This window comes from Tamandua tetradactyla, chromosome 5 (assembly GCF_023851605.1).
Source record: "Tamandua tetradactyla isolate mTamTet1 chromosome 5, mTamTet1.pri, whole genome shotgun sequence".
NCBI lineage: Eukaryota > Metazoa > Chordata > Mammalia > Pilosa > Myrmecophagidae > Tamandua > Tamandua tetradactyla.
Genome location: NC_135331.1, coordinates 21,571,215 through 21,596,252, shown reverse-complemented (window position 1 = coordinate 21,596,252; position 25,038 = coordinate 21,571,215). Strand labels below are relative to the sequence as shown.

At 52.7% G+C, this 25,038-nt stretch overlaps 1 protein-coding gene across 2 annotated transcripts; it reads right to left on the bottom strand.

Moving 5' to 3' along the window:
• Positions 1-3,161: 3,161 nt before the first annotated feature.
• GLTP (glycolipid transfer protein) lies at positions 3,162-24,243 on the bottom strand. Of its 2 annotated transcripts, XR_013175633.1 has the most exons (6): positions 23,974-24,243; positions 10,397-10,455; positions 9,309-9,442; positions 5,952-6,102; positions 3,915-4,234; positions 3,162-3,548 (listed from the first exon to the last, which is right to left on the bottom strand). XR_013175633.1 is itself a non-coding variant. In XM_077160069.1 (5 exons), exons 1-5 carry the CDS (start codon positions 24,074-24,076, stop codon positions 4,052-4,054), a joined length of 630 nt encoding a protein of 209 aa, XP_077016184.1. In that variant the 5' UTR covers positions 24,077-24,243; the 3' UTR covers positions 3,162-4,051. The 2 variants fall into 2 exon arrangements, 1 of the variants encoding a protein (XP_077016184.1); XM_077160069.1 differs by having other exon boundaries at positions 3,162-4,234.
• Between the last annotated feature and the right edge of the window lie 795 nt (positions 24,244-25,038).

Here is a 25,038-nt window from a genome sequence, read left to right as displayed (position 1 = left end):
GCTCCTGAATTTCCCTGCCCTTAAAACAAAAAGCAAGCTTGGCACCTCTGGGTCTCATCCTCGCTGTTCACCTCCTTGATTTCCCTGCTCAAGCCACCTTAGTCTCTCTCTGTCCTTAGAACTTGCGCCTCTCTCTCCAGCCTCAGGGCCTTTGCATTAGCTTCTTTACATGGCTGACTATTTCTTGTCTTCAGATCTCAGCTCAGACGTCACCTCCTCAGAAAAGCCCCCCCTGACCACCCCTCCATCTCTGAAATCACTCTCCGCCACACTGTCCTCTTTGACATCTTTTGCACGTTTTCTTCTCTGGAATGATCGTGTATCTCCTCCACTGGAGGAGGTCTCCTCCACCTCCCCTGGGGGCAGTGGCCCTATCTGTCTTGTCCTTGCAGGATCCCCTGAGCTTAGCCCAGGGCCTCACACATTGTAACTGTTGAGTAAACCGGGGTTGAATGGCTCACCTTCCAGACAATCCCCTCTGTGCCGGATGGAGAACTGATTTTGAGTTCATCATCATCATCGCTGCCCCTTATCAAGCACCCACTGGGTGGCAGGCCATTTGATGCTACAAGGAGGGACCGATGTCCCCACTTGCAGATGGAGTATCATGTCACTGGAATTATGAATGCAGAGCAGAGACTGGTTAGAGTGACATGAGAGGCCCACTGCAGATTGCCAGAGCTAAGAAAGAGCCTTGAACCATCTAATCCCCTGATTTAATAAATGGGGAAACTGAGGCCCAGGGGAGAAAAGGGACTTGACCAGGATCATACAGCCCAGGGCAGGACTAGGAAGGGCAGCCGGATTATACCATGTTTGCTGGGGTACTTTATGGACCTACTGTGTGTTTAAGGACAAGGGAGAGGGAACATGATGTGGTCTGACAGCATTAGGGGCCAGCTTGCCCCTTCAGGAATCCCTGGCAGGCCGTAGCATCATAATGAAAAAAAAACACTAATAATAGCCATTTACTGAACAGCTTCTATGTGCCCAGCTCTTTATATACAATTATTTTACAAAATACTGCAAGGTAGAGGTTCCTTTCCACTCACAGACGTGGAAGCTAAGGCCCACAAAGGTGAACTGATTTGCTGGATTATGCAACCTCAAAGCTGCAGAATGCAGACTTGAACCCCCAAATTGTCAACAAGTAGCACTGGAGGTGGTGACAGACTATCTGCCACACAGAGGTTGCCCTGAAGGCAGAATCCCAAAGCACCCGCTCAAGGGGCTTCAAATTTCCCAACAGCGTTCAAATGGGGCTGCTCCTTTAATCCTTGAAAACGCCCCTAAAAATGTTAGGGAGGCAAGTCCCGACCCCTACCCGGGCCGGTGTCCGACACACACTTTGGGAACGGGCAGGAGGCTGGGGGTGCAGGGGGGTGCCGAGTGGCCGGGGCACACAGCTTGTCGCTCCCGTCCCAGCGCGGACAGCGCCGCCTGCCGGGCCCCTCGGGAACTGCAGGCGCTCCGCGTGCCGGCCCGGGGACATTGGGGCGCGCAGCCGGAAGCCTGGGGTGCGGGAATCACTGGAAACCCATCAACCAACGGACGGAACCAGACGGGAGGCGTTCCTCCTCCATTTCCCCATAATCCCCGGCAAATAATGCTAACGGGAGCAACACTGAACAATTAGTAAGCTCCTGCCTGTGTCACGGACTCTCAGTGAATTGGGAACTATCAACCATCCTCATTGTGCAGACGGGGAAACTGAGGCTCAGAGAAGTTAAGTGTTTTGTCCAAGGCCACAAAACTAACAGGACTCCAATGCTCGATGACATCGCTGCACCACACATCATGTAAGTATATCCTTGTAAATACATCCTAAGACAGAATCTATGCTTCAGATGCTTTTCTAATTGCTCTAGACAAACTGGCATTTAAGCCTCATAATAGCTCCATGAGGTGGGCGCAAGCAAGACCCCTAAGATGCTGATAAGGAAACTGAGGCTCTGGGAGGTGAAGTGAGTTTCCATTTCCTTGTCTATAGCGCAGGTATAGGTATATTATAATGGGCTTAAAAATTGCTCAGTGAGGTTTAATTTAATGAATCGAGTGAATAAGCGAGTGAACCTTTGTCAAACTTTTGGGCTAATTCAGGTTTCTGTTCAGTATCAGATCAACCCGGGTCTCTCCACCGGTGGGAGCGCCCTGGCAGGGAAGCGTGAGGGAGACAGGCCCACCGTTAGCTGCACAGAAGTGGATGCGGCTGAGGGGAGATGTGGAGTCATTCGCAAAACCTTGGCACCCCGACTCCTGGCTGGTCTGATTGTATTAGGTCAGAGACGCGAAGAAAAGATGGTTTCTAAAGGAAGAGACATTACTCTCTTAATTTGTTGGCAGAATTTTGTATTTCTAGGAAACCCAAAGGGGAATTATATAAAGCACAATTAGAGCTTAGAAAGTAGCATTCCTACTCTCAGATATATTAGGAAATGTAATGAAAATGGAGACCATATTCACAGACACAGTGAAAAGCTTGGTTGAGGCTTCCGCGCCTTGGCCATGCCAGAGAGAGCCTTCCAGACTGCACAACTGATTGGATTATACACAAAACCCGTTGGACGATGTTCTGTAGCTTTCAGGGTCAAGTGGAAATCCCTCGGGAGCACGATGTGCTTCTTAGTTCCTCTGTAAGCGACCTACACACGTGCAGCCTGCAGGCCCGCCCCACCGAGTCATCTGCTCTGTGCAGGCCACCAGGTCCTGCCTTGCCTTTTCCTTTTGCTTTAGCAGCAGAGCAGCACCCCACCCCCCAACTCCCTCTCTTCCACTGAGGCTCAGTGCAAACCCTGACTCCCTAAGCATGAACCCAGGCCAGTGAGAAGGTGCAAATAACCACGAGTCACAGGAGACCACAGTGGTCAGTGGGGACTGAGGCGGCGTGGAGAATGTGTCACTTCTCCCACCCCATCCCCCCATCTAGCCAAGGGAGCCGTTGTCTCTCAGCTCTCGACAGGGTGCCTGCTTTTACAAAAGAAGCTGGAAATTGAATTTTTTATGTGAAATTTCCCAATTTTTAAATGTGGCAACTGGTTCTATTTTTTTAAAATCACGCAGGCTAGAAGACAGGTTCGTGGCTGGATTTGGCATAAGGGTCCCCAGTTGTAAGCTCTGTTCCAGGAAAACCAAGAGTCAAGGACCAAAAGAGCACAAAGATGTGATTCCAAAATAGAGATTTGTTTATTAAGGATTATTAAGTTTCTGCATAAAAATCACCAATTGTTCCTCATAGGGTTTTCAACACACATCAATTCTCTGGGGTTGCTTTGTTTGCCCCAGTAATTTTTAAAAAGACAGCTCTTTTTTTAGTGCCAGGAAGGACAGTTAAGGCAGCGAGGTGCTTTCTTGGGTCTCGGCAGCTGGGGGACTCGTCCTCTCCCCCTCGACAGAATACAAGTGGTAGGAAGTTTCTTAGGTGGGAAAAGCTGTCCCTGAAGAAAATAAATAGGCAGAAGAATGCAAACACAGCCATCTGTGGTCAGTTATTTGTGCCAGCTTTAAAATGAACGGCCCGTGGTCATCGGAGCCTTGCTGGTTGGTTTCAGCTATGAGAGAAAAAAAAAACTGTCTGGCAAAGGACAGTAAGAAAAGGCAGGATCTAAGAGTGCTGAGCTGGGCCGCACAGGCCACCCGGGAACACACACTGGTCACGCTGGCTCGTTTTTTCGGTTTCTGTTGTTGCTTGATCCCAGAAAAGGTGCCCTACGTCATTTCCAATCAAATGGGTCACGGGCTGAACATACCCGAAGCGTCACTGCGTCAGATCCCTGCAAGGAATCGTGCTTCTTTTTTAAATTCCCCCAGAGTCATGCTCTGTGTGTGGGGAAAAGAAAACCAAACCAACGAACAAAAACCACACACAAAAACAAAACCCTAGGACTTGATTATTAGAAACATTAATCAGTTATTACCACACTGAAATGAAGGCAGGAAGCCCTTCTGTGCTGCTTTAGATCTGGAGGAGATCCGGAAGTAGGGCCGCTGTTTATTGCTCCACCAGGAGAGGCTGAGAAATGACTTTTCAGACCCGAGGCCGGGCCCGCGGCGCCTACACCTTGTAGCTGAGCTCGGCGTTCAGCCGGGTGTACATCTCGTAGATGACGTCGATGGTGGCCGTGTAGTTGACCAGGAAGAGGCGGACCTTCTCCAGGCACTCCTCCTCCGTCACGTTCTGCCCCTTGGACAGCGCCTTCAGGAAGTCGGACTTGTAGGGGGCGGCGTAGAGCGCGGCCTTGGGGCGGGGAGTGGGGTGGGCCAGGCGTCAGCGAGGGCGGGACAACCCGAGGGGCGGGGGCGGGGGCGGGACAACCCGAGGGGCGGGAGCGGGGGCGGGACAACCCGAGGGGCGGGGGGGGGGGGCGGGGGCGGGGTTGGTGCTGCCGGTGCATGGGGAGGGAAAGGGAGAGGGAGCTGTGTTTTCCCTTCCACCCTCAGGAAGGACGGCAGGACAGACCCCCAGCTTTGGGGACAGACAGACCTGGGGGCAGCTTGTGCCACTAACTAGCTGTTAGCCTTGAGCAAGTTACGTAGCCTCTCTGAGCCTCAGTTTCCTCATCTGTAAAATGGGGATAATAGTGGAACCCACCCAATCGCATGGTTTTAGTGAGGACTGAAGGAGGTTGTACAGAACGCTCAGCACAGCACCTTGCGTATGGCAGGTGCTTGGGTGGGCAAACTGCTTCCCTCTGGGTTCCCTGCGCTGGAAAAGGTGAACTGCTTCTCCAGAAAACTCCCTTTCTGTGCAGGAGAGACAACTACCAATCTGTGCTGTGGCCTCTTTTGGGGGGGTCCCTACGTCTCAGGGCTGCCTGACCCTTGCAAAGTGCAGAGATCAGAAATTCCCAGAATTCAGGGCTGGAAGGAAAAAGATGCAACGGGATAAAAAACTCAGGTTAAGTTTTTCTTTTTTTTTTTTGATAGCGTGGAGTTAAGTATAAATAATGTCATCATCAGCAATAAGAAGAGTAATCACTTTGGTTTTCTGAGTGTAACAATGTGCCGAGCACTTCATACACATTATTTCTCAATTGTCACAGGCAGCCTTCGAGGCAGGGCCTATTTTATACCCATTCCAAAGGGGAGGCCACGAGGCTCAGGGAGGTAGATTCCCAGCCTGCAATATCTTCCTGTGTGACCTTGAGTGAGATACTTAACATCTCTGAGCGTCGGTTTTCTCATCTGTGATGTGGGGATAAGAACATGCCCCTCTTGGGGTTCTTGGCAAAGATTACATGTCCTGCCTGGGCAGGGCCGGGCACAAAGGACATGCTACTTCTGAGCTGGTTGTGGGGCGAGGGCTTCGCGGGGGGGGGGGGGGGGCACTGCGCGCAGGAAGGGCGGCCCTGTGATGGCCCGGAGGTGGCGGTGTTCCCCCCACATGACCAGCCTCTCCTGCCTGGACCTAGCGTGGCTCCCGACCCAGCTGGCCTGCGGGCCGTGCTGCGGGGCACAGACAGGCTCTCAGAGCCCGGTTCTCTCGGGACAAAGACGGGCAGGCAGTGGGTGCTGGAGGAGAAAGGGTGGCTGTGACAGGCTGGGCAAGCTCAGGCCGGGGCGGGGTGAGGGTCAGCGAGAAGCCGAGCGGCCACATATGGCTGCAGGACCTTCGACGCTTGTCCAGGCTCCCCAAGTGGCTTCAACGAGGCAGGCTGGTGCTGGGCCCCCAGGAGCCCTGGCCACGTCACCTCAACACAAGTCACCATGAGCCCACGGGCCACTGTCCTTCGGCAGACACCCCAGGGGGACGGGGGCTTCCCTTGGCCTCCCTGCCCCAGGTGGAAACCCAGGCTGAGCTCCAAGTGCTGGCTGGCCCGAGGTCCTGGGCAGGCTTTGCTCGGCTCCCCACAAGGCGTCACCCCCGAAAGCCAGGGGCACCCCTTCCTCGGCCCCGCAGGCAGACGCAGGCCGGCTGCGGTCCATCTGGGCCTCCCGGGGGCAGGCCAGCTCACCTGGAAGATCTTCTGCACGATCCAGCCGTGGTACTTCTTGAGGGCCATCTCGTAGGCCTTGGTGGCGTTGACGCGGATGAGGTTGGGGTGGTTCTCGTCGCGCTCCCCATCGCAGATGCTCTGCAGGAAAACCTGGATGAAGCGCAGGCCCCTGGGCCCCGGACGGGCGAGAGAGAGGACGGTTCAGTGGGACCTCGAAGGCGCCCTGCCTCTCCCAGCCACCAGCACGCCTCTGCCCCTGCCAGACCTGGGCATGGTCTGAGGTCAGCACCGACTGGGTGCCCGGAATATGCCACCACACAGGGAAGGCAGTTGCCCTACTGTGTGATCCTGACGCTCTACTTGGTCGTGGCTGCTCAATTCGACACCTCCCTGTCTCCCAGGCACAGTCTCTATACAAGGCATCTGGGACAGGACACACGTGCTTCCCGCCGCTGCCGGGCTGTCAGGCTCACAGGGGCTGGGGCTGGGACTGCCGGTCCATCTCCCAACCACAGGCCCTCCCCCGGGCCCCGCCCATGAGAGGTGGCCACTGGAGAGCCATGAGGGAGGCCAAGCCCTGGCCGTCACCGGGGATGCGCTGGGCAGCACTCCCAGCTCTACCCTGGCGCCCCGGGGCGCTTCCTGCACCTGCCCCCCTGCGTGAGGCCACCCGACGTCCCACTGCCCGGGTCACAGTCTGCGTCCTCCAATGGCCCTTAGAGCCCTTCCTGAAGGAATAGGACAATGCGTGGAGAGAAGGGTGCGGTTTACAGCAGGGCCACCACGCCGAAAACCTCATCAGCACCAGCCCTTTGACCACCACCTTTCCTCTTCCCTCACCCCATTAAGCAGAGGTTGGCACAATCAGACCCGTTTTCCAGAGGAGGAAACTGTGGCTCGGTCACTGGCCCGAGGGCAGAGGCTGGGAGTTGGATCCAGCTTGTCTAACCCTCCTGCTGGCTCCCTGCCTGGCCATCCCTCAGTGTCCCCCTGGAGCCCCTGGATGAGCTGCCCTGCCTCTGCCTGGGGGCAGGGGGCTCAAGCACAGGGGCCCGAGGACAGAAGGATCTCTAAGCTGGTCTCTAATCTGACTACTCGTGAAGTGAGGGGAAGTCCTGATGCTTAGATCAGAGCTCACTCGTCAGAGATCAGCTTGGGACGTGGAACCAAGTACGAAGCTGGACCCCCGACCCTGTCTCAGCCAGCTGTCTCCCCCAGCTCGCCTCGTATCTGGAGCTCCGGCTGGACCAGACCCCGGTGGAGCTGCAAGTGTGCGGTGCCTCCGTGCCCTCCTGCCTCTGCAAGGCCTTGTGCCCTGTGTGCCTGACACTCCTGCACAGTTGCCGAGACTCTGCTTGGCTACCTGTCCTTCAGGAAGCCTTCTCTAAGCTCCCTCTGTGCCAGGCCCTGACACCCTGCTGCCTGCAGCCATCCTCTGGCCTGACTCCTTTCCCAGAGGAGTGGTGCCCCGTGCAACGTGCATTCCATGCTCAGCACACAGCATGTGCTCAAAAAGTGCTTGGCCTGTTGGCATCTGTCACCCATGTCCAATCTGGATACGAACAGTTGAACTGATCTGAACATCACCACCTGCCTGGACTTGGCCCTCCTGAGAAAGCCCCAGGACCTGCCAGCTGGATGCCGGATGGGTCTGGGGACATGCCTCCTTTCAGCCTGTGGGTTTTTCCCTGACAGACAAAGGTGGGCAGCACAAGGGAATTCCTAAAACATGCTGTGGGGGTGGTAATTTTATTTTTATTATTATTATTATTTTTGCCTGGGCAGGCACTGGGAATTGAACTCGGGTCTCCAGCAAGGCAGGCAAGAACTCTGCCACTGAGCTACCATGGCCCACCCTGTGGGGGTGTTAACTACAGCCCACCCATCCCCTGATGCCCACAAGCCTCATCCTCAGGGAAGCCAGTTCTCCCTGCTCCATTCCACCAAAACAGTATTTTGCACATGTGCGTGTGTGTACATGTGGCATATCTGCACGTGGCATGTGTCCATGTGCACACGTGGCGTGTGTATGTAGTGTGTGGTATGTATATGTGTGCAGGCATGTGTGCTATACATAGGCACGTATGCATGTGGTGTGTGTAGGAATGTGGGGGGAAGGGTATGTGTGTACATGTGGAGTGCATGGGTGTGTGTGGTGGGTGTGTAGTGTGTGGCATGTACGAGTGTGCCTACATGTGTGTATGGTATGTGTTTACACGTAGCCTCTGTGGGAGTTTGCGTGGTAAGGTGTGAATGTGCACAGAGTGTGTGCATGGGTGTTGTGTTGTGCGCACACGGAGTGTGAGCATATGCATGTGTGCATGGATGTGCATGGCCAGGGTTGGAGGGACGGGGGGTGGTGAGGGGATGAGCTTCCCTCCTGGCCCCCAGCCCACAGGAGGGCAACACCGGGGACACCTGTGGGACAGGGGACATGTGGTTTCACCACGGCTGTCAGGGGCTGTGTCGTCTGCAGAGTGAAAGGAGAATCCTGCAGCTGGTAAAGGGCAGTGTGAGCATCTCTCTGAGCCTCAGTGGCCGCATCTGTCAGATGGGAACAATTACGTGGCACAGGTGTTTGCTGGGAGGACAGCATGGCGGTTGCAGGTGGCATGAACTCCGAATAAGACAGTCTGAGTTCAAATTTCAGCTCGGGCGGCCCCACCGCCCCCCAAACCCGCAGGATGCCTTTGTGTAAGGTAAAGCGCTCCCTTTTGGTGGGGGTGGAGGCACAGGGGTGGCATATGGGAACTCTACCTTCTGCATGAGTTTTCTGTAAACCTATGACTGCTCTGAAAATTAAAAAAGAAAAGGGGGGGGTCGGGTGTCCCTTCCTCAAGATGCTGCATCACTGCCAAGAAAACGGCCTGAGTACAGACGCGCTGCGGGCACAGCATCACTCCGATGGGTTCCCATGTGCAGTGCCCAACCTGCACAGCTGTGCTTGGCCCCTCAGCCCCAGCTCCGCTCCTGTGACCTGGGTGTGTGACACAGCCTCTAGAAGGCCCAGTGGCCTCTTCTGTGGATTGGGGATAATCACAGTGGCTGCAGTGTGGTCAGGTATATAGCGTTAACACAATGCCTGGGACAGACGACATGCTCCATAAACATCTTTTATGCCTTGGATGGGATTGGAATGAGGAAGCGTCACCAACAGGCAGGCCTTGGCTGCTGGGACACTTTTTCTCAGTCATTAATGAGCATCACGCAGGAAAGGGCGTCTGGTCTGCAATAGGTGCAACAGAAATGGCAGCGGCCTTCCTTCCCAGCCAGAGTGGATGCCGCGGGCAGTGGCTGGGTTCAGACCACCCTCCCCCGCTGTATAGGGCCCCCAGGTCAAATAGCTGGGACCCCCCCACCACACGAGCCCATCACCTTTTCAGCCACATCAGCGCCAGCGTGGCCCCCACTTTGGGCCACTCTGCTCCATACATTTCTTTCTCCACCTCCAGGATGTTCTGTAAGGTCCGGAACTTGGCTGGGTTGGTGTCATACACAGCCTTGATTTTCTGAAAGGGAGCACACGGGGTTGTCTCCTTGGCAAGGCTGGTGGACACGGTGGGAAGTGCTCTGCCAGGCCCCGTCCCTCTCCTGGCACCAGGACTGGCAGGGATAGGAACGGCCGGAGGCCTTGTTAGGGTCAACACCAGCACATGGTCTGCTGAGCACCCACCCCGAGTTGGGACGTGCAGGGCACCCTGTGAGCTGTTCGTTTGAGCTGCACAGTAACCCTGGATGCTGCTCAGTTTACAGGTGAAACAACTGAGGCTCAGACTGGGGAAGGGATGTGCCCCAGTTCACATAGCTCGTACAGGTAGGAGCTGGGATTCTGGCATGTTCTCCAGCCACCACTGACTTGGCCACAGATGCCAGATATGTGACACTTCACTATTGCAGACAAGTGGAAATAAGCCTTTAGGATTCCAAGGTAGCCAGGAACCAAGGCTCCTGGGTTGGCAGGCAGGCCTGCCTCTGAATCTACCTGCTGTGTGATGTGAAGAGGGAGGGGGCACAGGCAGCCTGAGAGGGGCTGCTGGACTGAAGAAATGAGATGGTGCAGTGCAGCCCAAGCCCCAGGCCAGCCCCAAAGTGGATCCCCCCAGGGAGGGGGTCTGTGGCTGGGCAGCTCCCAGGATCGGAGAGGGGAGCAGCCAGACTGATGCTACATGTGGAATTTGGATTTCATTTCTCATTTGATGGAAAGCAGAAAACAAACAACCTGGTAGGTTCTTCAGGTCAACCCTTCGGACTGTGGCCCCAACCAGGCCGCGACTACATGGCAAGGACTTGGAGGGGGACCGAGAAGCCCGAGCTCCGCGGGGGTGAGCGTGGGACCCAGCCTGTCCCCTCCCCTGTCCTGGGGTTGAGACGCTCATGGCACGGAGCAGGTGCTGCCGACCCCTGGCGCATTGAGATACTGGATGCAAGAACTGGGGCCGTGGCTGCGGGGGCCAAATACGTACCGTGATGTTGCCACTGATGTCTGCCTTGATGGGGGTGAACACTGGGGACCCGAGGCAATCTGGGGACAGAACGAGAAGAGAGATTTAGATTCCCAACAGGGCCTCCAAAGGCCACAGAGGCTGGGGGATGTGAGGGGCAGCCACTTGATCGGTGTGTTTGGGGGAAGGCAGTGCTGTAAGCTGGTGGAATATTATTCAGCCACAAAAAGGAAAGAAGTCCTGATGCATGCTACAATGTGGATGGATCCTAAAAACATGATGCGAGCTGAAAGAAGCCATACGCAAAAGGGCAAATACTGTAGGATTCCACTTACTTGAAATATCTAGAGTGTGCAAATTCATGGAGACAGAGGTAGATCAGAGATTACCAAGGGCTAGGGGGAGAAAGAATGGGATGCTATTGCTTCATGGGTACCATCTATATTTTAGCTGATGAAAAAGTTTTAGTAATGGAAGGTGGTGATGGCAGTACAACATAGTGACAGTAATTAATGTCACTGACTTGTGCACTTGAAAATGGTGAAAAGGGCAAATTTTATGTTATATATATATATATATATATATAAATATATATATATATATACACACACACACACACATTACCATAATAAAAAAAAATGCAACTGGAACACCTAACCACTAGCTCCATCTGTGCACAGCACCCCTGATACTAGAGCAGAAGGGCCCAAAGGAAGTTTCTGCATGATGGAAATGTTCTCTCTGTCTCCACCATCTGATCCGGAGGCTCCACTGAGCATCCGAAATGTGCCCAGTGTGATGGGAGGAACTGATTGTGTCACTTGATCGAATTTTCATTCTTTTAGAAGCCCGAGGAGGCTGGTGGCTACTGCACTGGACGTTGCCACCCCAACGTGTCTTGCAGAAGCTACGGCCTGAGAGCTCCGTGGCCAACGAGGGGGTGTTGCTAATTAACCGGCTGGCCTCCAGCAGGTGAGGCAACTTCTGGGGCAGGAGAAGAGGGGCCGGATTTACCGATGACCCTGGGACAGGCTCCTTCCTGTGTCGTTCCCCAGCGGATAAAGGAGAGACGAGCTGATGCCGTGGTTCTGGGCCCTTTACGCAAGAACGTGCGAGGGACAAAAGGCAGACCCAGGCGGGCGGGGGCAGGGCAGGGAAGAGAGTCCGCCAGCCGCGCTTTGGAGATGAAGAAGGAAAATGTCTCCCAGGCTGCTTCATGAAGCAGGAAGCCAGGAGAGAAAGCTAGCAGATGACGCCGTGTTCGCCCTGTGCCCTTCCAGATGAGAGGAACCCTGACCGTGTTCACCACGTGCCTTCTCACTTGAGAGAGAAACCCTGAACTTCATCGGCCTTCTTGAACCAAGGTATCTTTCCCTGGATGCCTTAGATTGGACATTTCTATAGACTTGCTTTAATTGGGACATTTTCTCAGCCTTGGAACCGTAAACTAGCAACTTATTAAATTCCCCTTTTTAAAAGCCATTCTGTTTCTGGTATATTGCATTCCGGCAGCTAGCAAACTAGAACAAGGAATCACTGTAAAATTCTGTAAACTTTGCTGGATGTTTGAACAATTTCGTAATAAGATATCAGGGAAAATAATGTCAGGTGTTTTTTTTTCTGCTCACAAAAGGCACATTCCTTTTACTTTTCCTCCATGTCCTTTCAGGGCTCGGGCAGTCACAGTTACACGTGTGACACCTTGCTTACCACCGTTCTCCCAGACCAAACTCATGCTCCAGGAGGGAGGGGCCGGGCTGCCTGGCTCCCTGCAGGGCCCCCAGCACCCAGCAGGGCAGGTGAACGGATTGTGGGAAGCAGGGACGCTCTGGGTGTGCTCCCTGCTGGCCTTTTTTCCCTCCATACTCTCTCATCATCCAATCAACCCAATGAGCTGTGTTAAGCATCCATCCAACCAGGACGGGAGAGGACAGGCAAAAGGGCTCGGACCTGGGTGCGAATCCAGGATGGGAATCTCTAGCAGTTCTCCTTGGCGGGGGGTCCTGTGAGGGGGAGGTGGGGCACCTGGCAAGCTCCCAGTGCTGTGTGTTCAGCACAGCTAGTGATGGGTGTCACCACCACAGGCTAATCCTCGACAAAGGTCTTCAGTGGCCTCAGTCTCTCTAAGCCCAACTCTGCAGGTAAAACCAGTGCCCTCCCCCCTACGTGGGACATGACATCCAGGGGTCAAAGTCTCCTGGCAGTGTGGGAGATGACTCCCAGGGATGAATTCAGACCTGGCACTGTGGGATTGACAATTCCATCCTGACCAAAAGGGGGAAAGAAGTGTAACGGGATAAGGTATCAGTGGCTGAGAGAGTTCAAATAAAGTCAAGAGGCTACTCTGGAGGTCACTCTTACGCAAGCTTCAGTTAGACATTGCTACCTGTCGTAACCTGCCAACCCCCAACCAGGACCATTCCAGCCAATCCCAAAGAACACCTAGGGCAATATGCAAGATTCCACAAGGGTTCCATGCACTAGGGTAACTTTCCTGAAACCTACAACCTCCAGATGGGTCCCTGGTCCAGATAAGTCCTGAAACCTAGCCCAGCCTCTCTAGAACATCAGATAGTTCTGTCTCCCTACCCCATATTAGTGACAGACCCTTCCAATATAAAAAATTTGGAATTGCCATAGCCCAAACAACCCCAATGAGAGGTATGGAAAGATCAAAGGTGATGGTGGAATTATACATAGAAGATAGAATTTAACAAATGAATATGAATGCTGAATCATTAAATTGATACCTCTTCTAGTCTCCAGTATTTTAGAGCAGCTAGAAGTAAAAATCTAAAATTGTGAAATTGTAACCCATGGCAAAGTCTGAAATATCTTCTACAACTAATTGTGGTGCTGTGTTGGAAATTCATAGCTTTTTTGTATATATCTTAATGTTCACGAAAAAGAAGGGAAAAAAGTCGATTATGATGATAAAAAAAAGTGTATTTAAGCCCGCTAGCCTCCTATACTCTGGAGCAGCTGGAAGGAAAAATATGAGAGGATCATATGGTAGCCCATGACTAACTCTGGGATCTGTCCTGTGACCACTTTCTGAAGTGTGCGTTGAAAACCACTGCTTTTTCCCTTCTTTGCTTTGTACATATGTTGTACTGTACAATAGAAAAAAGTTTAAAAGAAAAGGTCTCCAGGGGGGAAGCTGTGGAACCAGGGCTTGGTGACAGATAATCATCTCTGTGGGTGATTTACAAGGACTCGGTCATTCCTTCTGCATTTTCAAGATGCAGAAAAAGGTTATGGGGCTTCTTTGGCTCTGAAATGGCTTTTGTGTGGCTCTGGGGGGCCCCGCCCTGGTGGCAGGAGAAAGGCTTTTTGTTTCGTGTTCCCCACGCTGTGCCCGTGGGTCACGAGGCTGTGAGGTCAGCAGCGGCCCACAGCGGTGCTATTGTGAGTCGTGGCCACCCAGGGCCAGAGGTTCTGCAGGGGAAGGGGGGATCCAGCGTGGACTCGGCGAGCTGGGAGCGGAGCAGGAGCAGAGAGGAGCGGCAAGGCAGGGGCCTGGAGACCAAAGCCAGGGCCTGCTTCCATGCCGCAGGCAGAAGCGGTCACCGCCAGGAAAGCCACCTCTGTGTCCATCTCCGTGTGCCCCTGAATGTCCACGTGGTGGTCGGGTGGGGACAGTCAGGACATGGGTGGCTGTGATTAGTGGAGAAGTGGTGGAGTCTCTGGGGTCGGACAGCCCTGGGTTCGAATCTCCGTTCCGCTGCTCAGTGGGTGGTGTAACTGTGGGCAAGGGGCTGAACTGCTCAGCCCCAGATGCAGTGGGGCTGAAGCCTGATTCAATGTCACCCATGGAAAGCTTTGGGCTTTTATCTGTCTTTGGTGCAGTCTACAGACAATAGCCCCAGAGAGGCTAAATGACTTGCCCAGGGTCACACAGCAAGGACCAAGAACTCAGACCCAATTACGAAGTCAGAGTTGGTTTCGCTACACCCTCCCTCTTTTCTAGAATGTTTCCATCTGTTCGTGTGAATTTCATGAAAATGACAAGAAAGCCAGAAGATGATTTTAATCTCCACGCACACAGAAGCCTTTCTAATAGTTTAAATTCAAGCTTGCCCTGCTCCAGACAGAGCTCAGCATGTTTCCAGCAGATTATCCAGTCTGGCCTTTCCTATGGAATGCAGCCCTGCCCTTAATCCCTTTCTTGTTTTACCAGTTTTACAGTCAGCCCAGATATTTTTTTGTTATTATCATCAGCAAACAGGCCCTTCTTTAAAATGCCACCTTGAATCTGATTGCCAGGGGTAATCAGATGGTGGGGGCTTGGAGGGTTTTATAATTCATCATCTTACCTCTGGGAGAAAGGAACCTGTCCTCAAAAACAGAGAAAAATCAGATACAATCCCAGCATCCTACTTCGCAGAAACAACTTAAATGGGCAGAGATTACTAAACAAAATAAAGCCTTTGTTACTTGGAACACCTGGCAGTGGGTGTCTTCTGCTTGGGAAAGTTTTTGTTGAGCATGACACACGACCCAGAGGGCATAGGAAAAAGACCAGTAAATCTCTACTGAAGGACACAGAAACTTCCTATACAGGACACAGGGCTAATCTCACCACCAATCAACATCAAATAATATTTGATGTAGCAAATACCCCGCACAAAAAGGCTAATTATCTCTAATATTAAAGAGTAAAGAGCTATTACAAATTAGTAAGAAAAAAAGAACTCTTTTTTTTCTTTTAAAAAAGGGCAATTAATTCACACAAAAAAAGAAAAGATGCTTTATCTTGATAATAAAAAGATAGAATGCTCACCTGCTATGCGGGAAAAACCCAAGTTCGATTCCAAGCCCATGTACCACCACCATCCCCCGGATAACTAAATAAAGTAAAATACAATCAAAACAGTGAAATTCCTCCAGCTATCCCATTTTCTGAGTGCACCAACCTTCTCTATTTCAACCATTCTGGATGCTACTCATCAAAATGTTACACGAACGTCACAACTTTACACAGCAAGCCATCCACGATTTTCTACTTGGGGCCATCATCAAAATTGTTACTTATGACAAAGGTGGGACTCAGTAATGCCGCGGGCCCCTCAACCCTTCGCTAAATGGTCCTAGGTGGACAAGTTTTCAGAGTTTTAGGACAGCTTTGTGTAACTTTTTAAAAAACTTGTCTTGATGGTTGACGGTCACTTCTTCCTGTTTTCCCTGCAGGGCTTTGATTCTGCTAGAGATTTGGAAAACAGCCAACTGTGTCCACATGGGAGGAGGTGGGTGGGCTCCAAAATGGAATTTGGTGCCTACGTGCCCTCTGTGGCCATTTTGGCCAGGCAGGGGCCATCTAACAGCTTCCTGCCTGGGCCTCTGCCGCGGCTCGGGTAGAGGAGACTGCCCCAGAAAGAGGGATTCCCCAGGAGCCACCAGCCACCATATGCTGTGCAGAATTAAACTCATTTCCTCTTTTTTCTGGCCGCAGTAGAGCTGGGAAGCACCTGCCGTTAGGCTCTCAGCAGGACCACAGCACATATTGGGAAAATTTCCTCTAAGCCACCCTTCCCTGCCTCCTCTGCAGACAGCCCTCAACCGGAGCGGGCAGCAGACCCCACGTCGAGGGGACCAAACCGCCCCGCCCTGGCCCACCCTCTCATTTCATTTCAGGAACACTTTTCATTTGAGAACAAACACAGAACAAACAAACAAAGAGACCCAGTCTGTTTTTAAGATGCGCCGGTTTAATTTCAGCCTGTGCGATTTGGAACAGACCATTTAATCCAACCCAGAAATACTTATTTCCAAAAAGTAAGAGGATGGGGCAGCGTGATGCGCGCTGCCTGGGTGGAGAGGCTACTATTTCAAATCCATTTTTTCTTTTCCATAACCGGATAATAAAGTTCAGCTGCTAAAAACATGGGGCGGATGAACTTTATAGGTCCTGGGTTACAACGATCATAATGGGAGGCACTGAAATTACAACTGATGAGATGAAATCATTTATTAATCCTTAACCCTGCGGGGAGCGGGGAGTCAGGGCTCAGCTTGCAGTAAGTCCTGTGTGGAAGCCTCGGGGCCCTCAGAATGCCCCCTTCCTAAAACTCTAACCGCCACCATCTAAAGAGGAAAGAGAGAATACTGAAAAACCATTCAAAATGTTGCTTTAAAAAAACCGCCCCCGTGACATGCCAGCTGTTTCTGCTTGACCCCGGTTGCTCTCTTTGGCAAAAATCAGCTTTGAATTGGGAACGAGGTCGGGAAGTTTTTCTCTTCCTTGTCAGTCTGTTAATCTCTCTGAGCTTCAGCTTCCCCACGTGAGAGATGAGGCTGACAAGGGCCCCACCTCATAAGGCTGCCATGTGGCTGAAGTGAGGTTGTACAGACAAAGGGTTTACATAATTCCTGGCGCATAGTAGGTGCCCAGGAAAAAGCAGGTATGGTCATTGTAGGTTTCTCATTACAAATTATGTCATCATCTTCATCTTCCCCCACAGGTCAGGCTTTTCTTTAGAGAGGGAAATCCAGAAAATCATGATCCCAATGATTAGGAAAGCAAAAGGAAGGAGGGGGGCGGGGAGGGTATGGGGGAGTGGAAGGGAAGGAGGGACAGAGAGACAGATTGATGGATTGGGGTAGAATTAGCAGAAATCCCCCGGTCATAAAATAATGACTTCAAAAGTATCCTGGACCACTGAGAGAGCCATCACAGAAGGGGTGAAGTAAGGCTCTCATGGAGGGAGGGTAACGACGCAATGGCGTGGGGGGCCTGGTGGGTGGGTGGGGTACCTCCTGACAGGCAGGGTGGACAGGAGAAGTTTCCACAGGACCCTGGAAGAGGGCTGATGAGCTGTAATGACTTCAAAAAGCCCAGACACAGTTACCATGTAACAATAAAAAAGCCCTGATAGAAGTAACACTGTAAGAATGTAATAAAAGGAGCTCACATCCTCCCAGGCCATTTAGACACAGAGACAATAACCCATAAGCCTAGAATCCCGCATCTCCATCCCAAGCAGCTCCAGCAGCAGACTGAAGTAAGAATGTAGTCATGCCAGCCCCAGAGGGGCCGCCCAGCCGGACGGGGCAGGCAAGGGGCATTTCTGCCCTGCAGGCCCCTGCCTGACAGGGTCCCTGGCCCCCTCTGTCACACGGCCAGACTTGCGTTAAAGCCCGGCTGAGCCACCTTCTAGCTGCGTGACCTGGCCGCATCCCTTCAGCTCTCTGAATCTCAGTCTCCTCTTCTGTAAGACGGTGCCTGTTCCAATCCATGAGGTCTCATTCCAACTCTCGGCGTATGACAGCCACTCAGAATCCGAGGGACGTAGGCTGTGACCAGGGTCCTGCATCCATCCGTTCTCTTTCGGCTCTGCATCACACTCTGCCAGGCCTGTTGCTGGGTTCGGGGAGGGCCCGAGTCCTGTCCCCAGCCCTGTCCTCCAGGCCGCCCCGTCCAGACGAGAAGCAGGAATAGCAGGCTTAGGCCAGCCGGCAAGGGACACGGCAGCAATCTGGGTCTCTGCCCTCTGTCCTTCAATTCTATCCTGTCCAGCAGCAGGCCAGCCTTAGCCCCTGACCCCAGGGCTGGGTTTTTCTGAACACAGAAAGAGAATCTAGTTACCATCACAGGGGACAGAGCAGGCGGATGCTGGCCCTCAATGCTATAAACGACAGTGTAAGGGTAATTCTTGTACTAGCCAAGCGGCTGGCCTCAAGCCCTGGCAGTCTGTCACCAAGACCCAGAGTGGCTTCTTTTTGGCAGATCCCTGTTTCCCAAGGGCTGTGCGGCTTCTAAAGGTTGGAGGCCATTTGTCATAAACATGAGAAAGTGAGGAACTCCCCAAATCACTTTGCGAGAGCATCTCCGTGGACCCTCCCAGGAAATCCTGCTTTACAGTTCGGTCTACAGGCTCAGAGAGGGGATGTCACTTGTCCATGGACACACAGCTTTAGCACATGCTCAGGCTGGCTCAGCTTGACACCAAGCTGACATTTCCCTCTCTACTTTGTCCATGGTGTTTGGAGTGTGGGCTTCGGCAGCATCAGACACACATCAGAGTGACTTGTCCCATTGGAGCCCAACTCACCAGGAGCCCATGCAGGCTATCAGGATAAGACATGGCGGGGGGGGGGGGGGGTGGCCAGAGCAGCCGTCTCCCCAGGTAGTAATCAGGTCCTGCTCAGATCAGCTGAGACCATAAGGGTGCCACACCCCTAGGGCACCTGGCACACAGCGGGTGCTCCCAAATGATAGTGAGTCTTTGCTTATTCCAAGTGCACCTCCAAGGGAGGGCAGTTGTGTGCAGGCAGTGTCAAAGCTGTGAAAACCACTGCAGAGATGCGGTGAGTGTTCCCTTCCCAGACGGTGCCGGCTCACAGCAGCCTCCAGCACAAAGGCTTGCTGCAGTGGGGCGAACTCTTCGAGATGGGGAGCTCCTTACTCATAGGCCAACGGGTGCTTCAAGTCACCCCCCCATACACCCAGGGCACCTGAAGTGGGTAGACTGGTTCCCTGGCATTTAGCCTGCAGTCCCAACTAAAGCAGCTTTCCCATGGGATGGTTTCCACGCCCTGGCCATTCTAGTTTGCATTCAAATCAACAGGAGCTGTGGGCCCTGCTTGGCAGGGGTGGCTCATCGCCCGGCACGCACGCCTCAGAGGAGACCTGCTTATCAGGTCTGCGGCTGCCACCCCTTTGTGCCAGCGGAGCCACTGGATTCCTCAGCCACCAAGCAGGCCTGCCCCACTGAGTTTCCTCCTCTACAGGCACAACGAGTCCAGCGGCCCAGGCTTTAACCTGGCTGGACTGGTCACTCGCTTGCTGTGCACCCCTGGGCACGGTGCCTAGTCCCTCTGGTCTCGGGGTCCAGGCTCAAACGGGAAACCAGCACCACGACTGATTGATAATGTCTGCCTTAGGTATCTGATGTAAGACAGGTTGTGCATTTTAATTCAAATTTAGAAAGAATCCAAAAGAATGGGAATGGAATCAAAGCATTTGCTTGACAAATATTTGAGGGCCCACTAAGGGCTGAGCAAAGAAATAACTCAGGAGTCACAGAAAATGAGAGTAGCACGTGATCGGTTTCATGGCACTCTAAAGGGGAGCAGGGAAGACTTCCTGAACAAGGTGACTGCTAAGCCCACTCCTTGAGGAGAAGAGAAACCCAGCCAGGCAGAAGGAAGGTGGGGTGGTGGAAGAGGAGTAGAGAGCACCAGGCGGAGGGTGATAGGGGTAACACTCGGGCTGCGAGTGATGGCACAGTACCATTTGTGGGGCTGCCAGCCCATCAGAAAGCACATAGCACAGATTTCAAGGTAGGATCACTGTGAGCCACAGAGGGTTCTAGGCAGGAAGTGGGAAGACTAAAATGACAGCTAAGCACCTCCCCCCAGCTGTAAATGCTCTAGAGCAGCTACAGGATTGACCTAAAAAATGAAAAAGCAGGGCCTCTCTGAAGTAGACTTGCAAACTGATCAGTCAGAGGTGAGCTCCGATTACTGGGTCAAGGTAGAGGAGGAAGATGGACAGAGGGCTGGGCTCTAAGGAGCTGTAGTAAAACCTGTGCACTCAAGAGATTCAGCCAGAGATATGGAGGAAGGGCTAGCCTAAGAGGATGTGCTCTGAATCGGGCAAGGAGGTGGCTGACCCGCAGCCCAAACCCACTGAAGCAGAAAGACCCAGCATCTGTCACAAACAGCAGGCTGAGAAAGGTTTAAGAGCTGTGGCTGCTTTCATATGTTAAAGAGCTTTCACACCTTTTGACCCAAGAATTTCACTTCTAAAAACTGAAAATAGGGTGGGCCAGCGTGGCTCAGCAGCCCAGAGTTCTCGCCTGCCATGCTGTAGACCTGGGTTCGATTTCCGGTGCCTGCCCATGCCAAAAAAAAAAAAAAAAGGAAAATAACCACAGGAGTGTGCAAAGAAACAGAAACAAGGATGTTATTTGCAATAGAGCCAAAAAATGAGACGGTGACTGTCCAACAGTAGGGGATTGGTTAAATAAATTATGGCCACCTTCAGACAATAGAATTCTAAGCAACTATGAAAAATGATGATTGACGTGGAAAGCTGGTCATGCTATACTGACTAGAAAAATAAACTCATACTTTTTTTTAACAGATTCTTTTTGTTCAGTTTTCCTCCAATGAACAGATCTTCCTTGCAGAATTAAATACTTCTTAAATAAAAACAGCTTTCAACCCTTTGCCATATATTTTTTGCATTTTTTTCCATTTTTAAAAATTTAATTTTTTTTTACTTTTAAAAAACTATATAATATAACATATATGTAAAGCAAAGAAAGACAAAAGCAATAGTTTTCAAAGCACTCTTCAACGAGTAGTTACAGGACACATCCCAGAGTTTGTCACGGGCTACCATACCAATCCTCTCAGGTTTTTCCTTCTAGCTACTCCAGAACATTGGAAGCCAGAAGGAATAAATATTTTTTTATCATCACAATCGACTTTTTTTTCCCTTTTTTTGTGAAAAATAACATATATACCAAAAAGGCAATACATTTCAAAGCACATTGCAACAATTAGTTGTAGAACAGATTTCAGAGTTTGGTATGGATTACAATTCCCCAATTTTAGGTTTTTACTTCTAGCTGCTCTAAGATACTGGAGACTAAAAGAAACATCAATTTAATGATTCAGCAATCATACTCGTTTGTTAAACTTCTCTGTATTACTCCACTGTCACCTTTGAACTTTCTTTCACTCTCTAGGAGTGTTTGGGCTATGCCCATTCTAATTTTTTCATGTTGGAAGGGGCTGTCAATAATAAGGGGAAGGGAAATGGGACTGTCTGATGTTCTGGAGAGGCTGGGCTAGGTTTCAGGACTGATCTGGACCAGGGGCCCATGTGGAGGTTGTAGGTTTCGGAAAAGTTCCCCTAGTGCATGGAACCTTTGTAGAATCTTATATAACACTCTCAGTGTTCTTTAGGATTGGCTGGAATGGTTTTGGTTGGGGTTCCCTTTGCCATATATATATATAAATTTTTTTTTTGCCATATTTTTATCCAGAGTGGTGGTTCTCAACTGGGAGTGATGTTGCCTCCTGGAGATAGTTTTGGTGTCACAGCTAGGGAGGGAGGCGGGGGTGCTACCCAAATGGAGTGAAGGGGGCCAGGCACGCTGCTGCACAGCCTACAGTGCACAGGACGCCCCCCCACCCCCACCCCTATGCCAAACAGCGATCCAGGTCCAAATGTCAAAGCACTGAGAGGGGTTTGGGAGGGAACTGACACTGCAAACCTTTCAGATTTTCGGCACCCGTCACCTGAGACCAGCTCCACTCAACACGCCCCCACAGCAGCCAGATGCCAGATGGAGTGCAGCGCCGTCATCCCCCAAGCCCCGGAGACGCCTCATAAAACCCGAGTCTTACACCCACGGAGACCTCTCCCTGCAGAGCAGCAGGGCTGTTCAGAAGGGGTTAGCACCTTGTTTTAGAGTGCTAAGAATGACCCTCGCTGGTGAACAGTGATGGGCTGTGGGGCAGAGTGTCCTGTGGTAGTTAATCCTTTGTGGGGCACCCCCCCAATCATCTGCATAAATGGTGCATCTGTCAACAGATGTGACACCCCATAGCACAGGGTAGTAGCAGAGACAAGGGTCCTTTGAGACCAGGGGAAAGTGGGGAGGAGATGCTCTCCAGCCCTACACCAGAGCACAGCTGGCTCCAGCTGCCGCTTCCCCCTTCCCTCTAAACTGAACTGACAAGATAAGGGAGGAAAACGCTACAGAGATGAACCAGGGTTCTCTAGCTTGCTGCTGCTGCATTTGGGCCCGGATAATTCTCTGTGGTTGTTGTTGGTGGTGGTGGGGTGCTGTCCTGTGCCCTGGGAGAAGTTTAGCACCCTCTCTGGCATCCACCTGCAACATACCAGTAGCAACGCCAACCCTGCACCCAAGTCAAGACAATCAAAAATGCCTCCAGACTTTCCCGGATTCCAGTGAGGGGCAAATCACCCCCAATTAAGAACCACCGGCTAAGATTCCGAATCCTTGTCCAGGGCAAGCTGGCTCTGACCTGCAAATATTCATAGAACCAAAGAAAGAGCACAGAAACAATTCTGTCGCCAAGATAAGCAAGTCCTCAATGCTGAAAGCCGTTTGGCTCCCAAGCCCCTGCTGGGAGATTCAGTATTATCTCACCACTGTGATACTAAGAAAGTTTTGCACATTCAACAAGTATTGAGTGAGCACCTGCCATGCGCCAAGCATCATTCTGAGCACTGGGGACACAGTAGCAGACATAAAAGTCCAAGCCCCTGCTCTCAGGTTGCTTACCCGAGGTCTGAGAATAGGGCAACCTGTACACTGTAGGATATGCAGAAAATCGCACTTACTCAGATGCTGATTCACCCATCACCTAGTGTATGAGGGACCCCAAACTGGATCCGGGTGCTTATATAATAACCACTCCCCCCACAGCTAAGACCTCCATCCTTTGCACACCCATCTCAGTTACTCTTTGCAGCTAGCCTAGGAGGTCAGCATCCCATTTTACAGATGGGGACACTGAGGTTCAGGGGCGCAGGAGGAGAGTTGGGACACGACTTCTTGTAATCACAATCAACCCAGAGCTCAGGGCACAGCGGGTCCTGATCACCCAGCAGGAGCAAAGCAAATAACCCTCCTGGGGTGCCAAATCAATTCAATCTGAGTCAGTCTTAAGGTCCTGCCAGTTGGTGGGTTTCAGTGGGACTCTGTCCTGGAGGCTGGTGTCATCCCTCAGGCCACCAAGAGAACCAGCAGGGTGGGGTACTGGGTGGAAGAGAAAAAAGCAAAGAGCTCAGGTTGCACCCTTTAACCAGGACCCTGCAAAGGGCAAGGCAGGTGGCATTGTCTTCTATTTTCCATTCGGGTCTAGAGTGGCTCAAGGAGGGGAGGATGGAAGGTCTGCAACAGGCTGAGCTTTCATCTCTCCAAAGCCTCCTTGACCTTCCCGGACATGGCATATTGGGGGAGGTAGGCTTCCTGCTATAGAGCCCAAACTGAGGGAGGGATTCATGCCTGAGTGTGACCTCATCCCACAAAGCAGCTGGTTGGGACCCGAAAAGGGGACCTATAGTTTTGCAACTCCATTTCCAAGCACCCTGCCCTAGATCAGGCTTCCTTCCCTTGGAGTTTAATTATTGATTTACTTTTGGCTCTGGAATGTGAGGAAGGAAGGGGTCACAAGGTTCCATGTGGGAGGGGCTGGAGGAGATGGACTGAGGGAGATGGAAGGCTGAGGGGACACCAGCTGGTGGACGTCCGTGGGTGGGGGGGCATCTAGGAGATGAATTGGGAGGCATCTCAGGGGAACCGAGGAAAGTGGGATGTGGGGACAGGGATTTGGGGATGTCTGGGGAAGACATGGAAGATGTGACCCTTTCCGGGAAGAGAGAAATTTGGGGGTGGCGGAGTATGGGGAGTTTGGGGTGCTGGGAGAAAAGGAGGATTTAAGGTGCCTGGTGAAATAGGACTGGGGGTGTCCAGGTGAGGGAGGATTTGGGGGTGCTCGGGGGGGGGGACTCAGGGGCTTCCGGGGACGCTCGGGGCGATGAGAACGCGGGGCGCCCCGAGGCAGGGCTGCGCGCAGGCTCCCCGGCACCCAGCACCCCAGCCCCGGCTCACCGAAGAAGGGCGGCAGGTGGGACACCGCCTCCAGGAAGGGCCCCGTCTCGATCTGCTTGTCCGCGGGCAGCGGCTTCAGGAGGTGCTCCGCCAGCAGCGCCATTTCGGGGTCGAGGCCCGCGGTGATGCCCCAGCCGGCGCCGCGGGGGTCCACGCCGCCTCGCGGGTCACCGCCGCCGCCGTCAGCGCCGGGGCCGTCACCGCCTCCCCCTCCCTCCGCAGGCTCCGGGGATGCCAGCGTCGCCACTTCCGCCCGCGATGCGCCCGCGTCGCCGAGCGCCCAGCGCCGCCCGCAGGCCGAGCGCCTAAGCGGCTCGCCGCGCCGCCACGCCCCCGCCCGCCCGCGCCCAATCCGCACGCGCCGCCACTCCCGCTCGCCCAATCCGCGCCCGCCGCCTCGGGCCTCCGGGTGGCCATTGGCCGGGGGGCGGGGCCGGCCGCTGGGCGCGGAAGCGCGCGGACTCCAGGTGAGCTGCTCCCCAGGTGATCCTTCTCCAGGTGTACCGCCCCGCCGCCCCCGGCTTTGCCCCCACACCTGGCGAGCCGGCTCGGGCCAGGTCACAGCTCACGACCCACCCACCTGGCCAGGGTGCAACCCAACCCAGCCACCTTTCTTTCCAAATTCAGCGTCTGTGTTTGGGTCACGGTTCTCTTTAGCCACAAGCAGAGGAAACTCTGGGTTCTTCACCTTCAATGACCTTAAACCTGTTGGGCGCTGCTCGGGTTATCAGCTAACTCGGCCACTGCTCACCTGTCCTCCTGTGAGTCCATACGGCTAATGTTAATCATCTACTGTTACCTGTTATATCGAGTCCAGCTTAAAATCCAACACGACCATCCCTGAATGAGGCTTTGTTTCCCAAAACCTAACTCCCCCCCAACAGCTCCTCACAACCTCGATCACAGTTCACCTTAGCAGCAACCTACCTAGAAGCTCGTGTCCTAAAATTCAGTGCCCACCTTATCCAAATATCCAACATGAGTTGGGAGCCTTTCATTCCTTCCAGAATAAATATTCATTCCACATCCCTCTGCTAGGCATCAATTGATAAGGTGATAAAAATC

Excerpts from the sequence above, each read along its gene's own strand:
- GLTP (XM_077160069.1), bottom strand. The coding sequence starts at position 24,076 with ATGGCGCTGCTGGCGGAGCACCTCCTGAAGCCGCTGCCCGCGGACAAG. Across the intron at positions 6,103-9,308 it reads GCGCTGATGTGGCTGAAAAG|GGGCCTGCGCTTCATCCAGG; the intron begins GTGATGGGCTCG and ends TCCGGGGCCCAG. Across the intron at positions 4,235-5,951 it reads TCGTGCAGAAGATCTTCCAG|GCCGCGCTCTACGCCGCCCC; the intron begins GTGAGCTGGCCT and ends CCCCGCCCCAAG.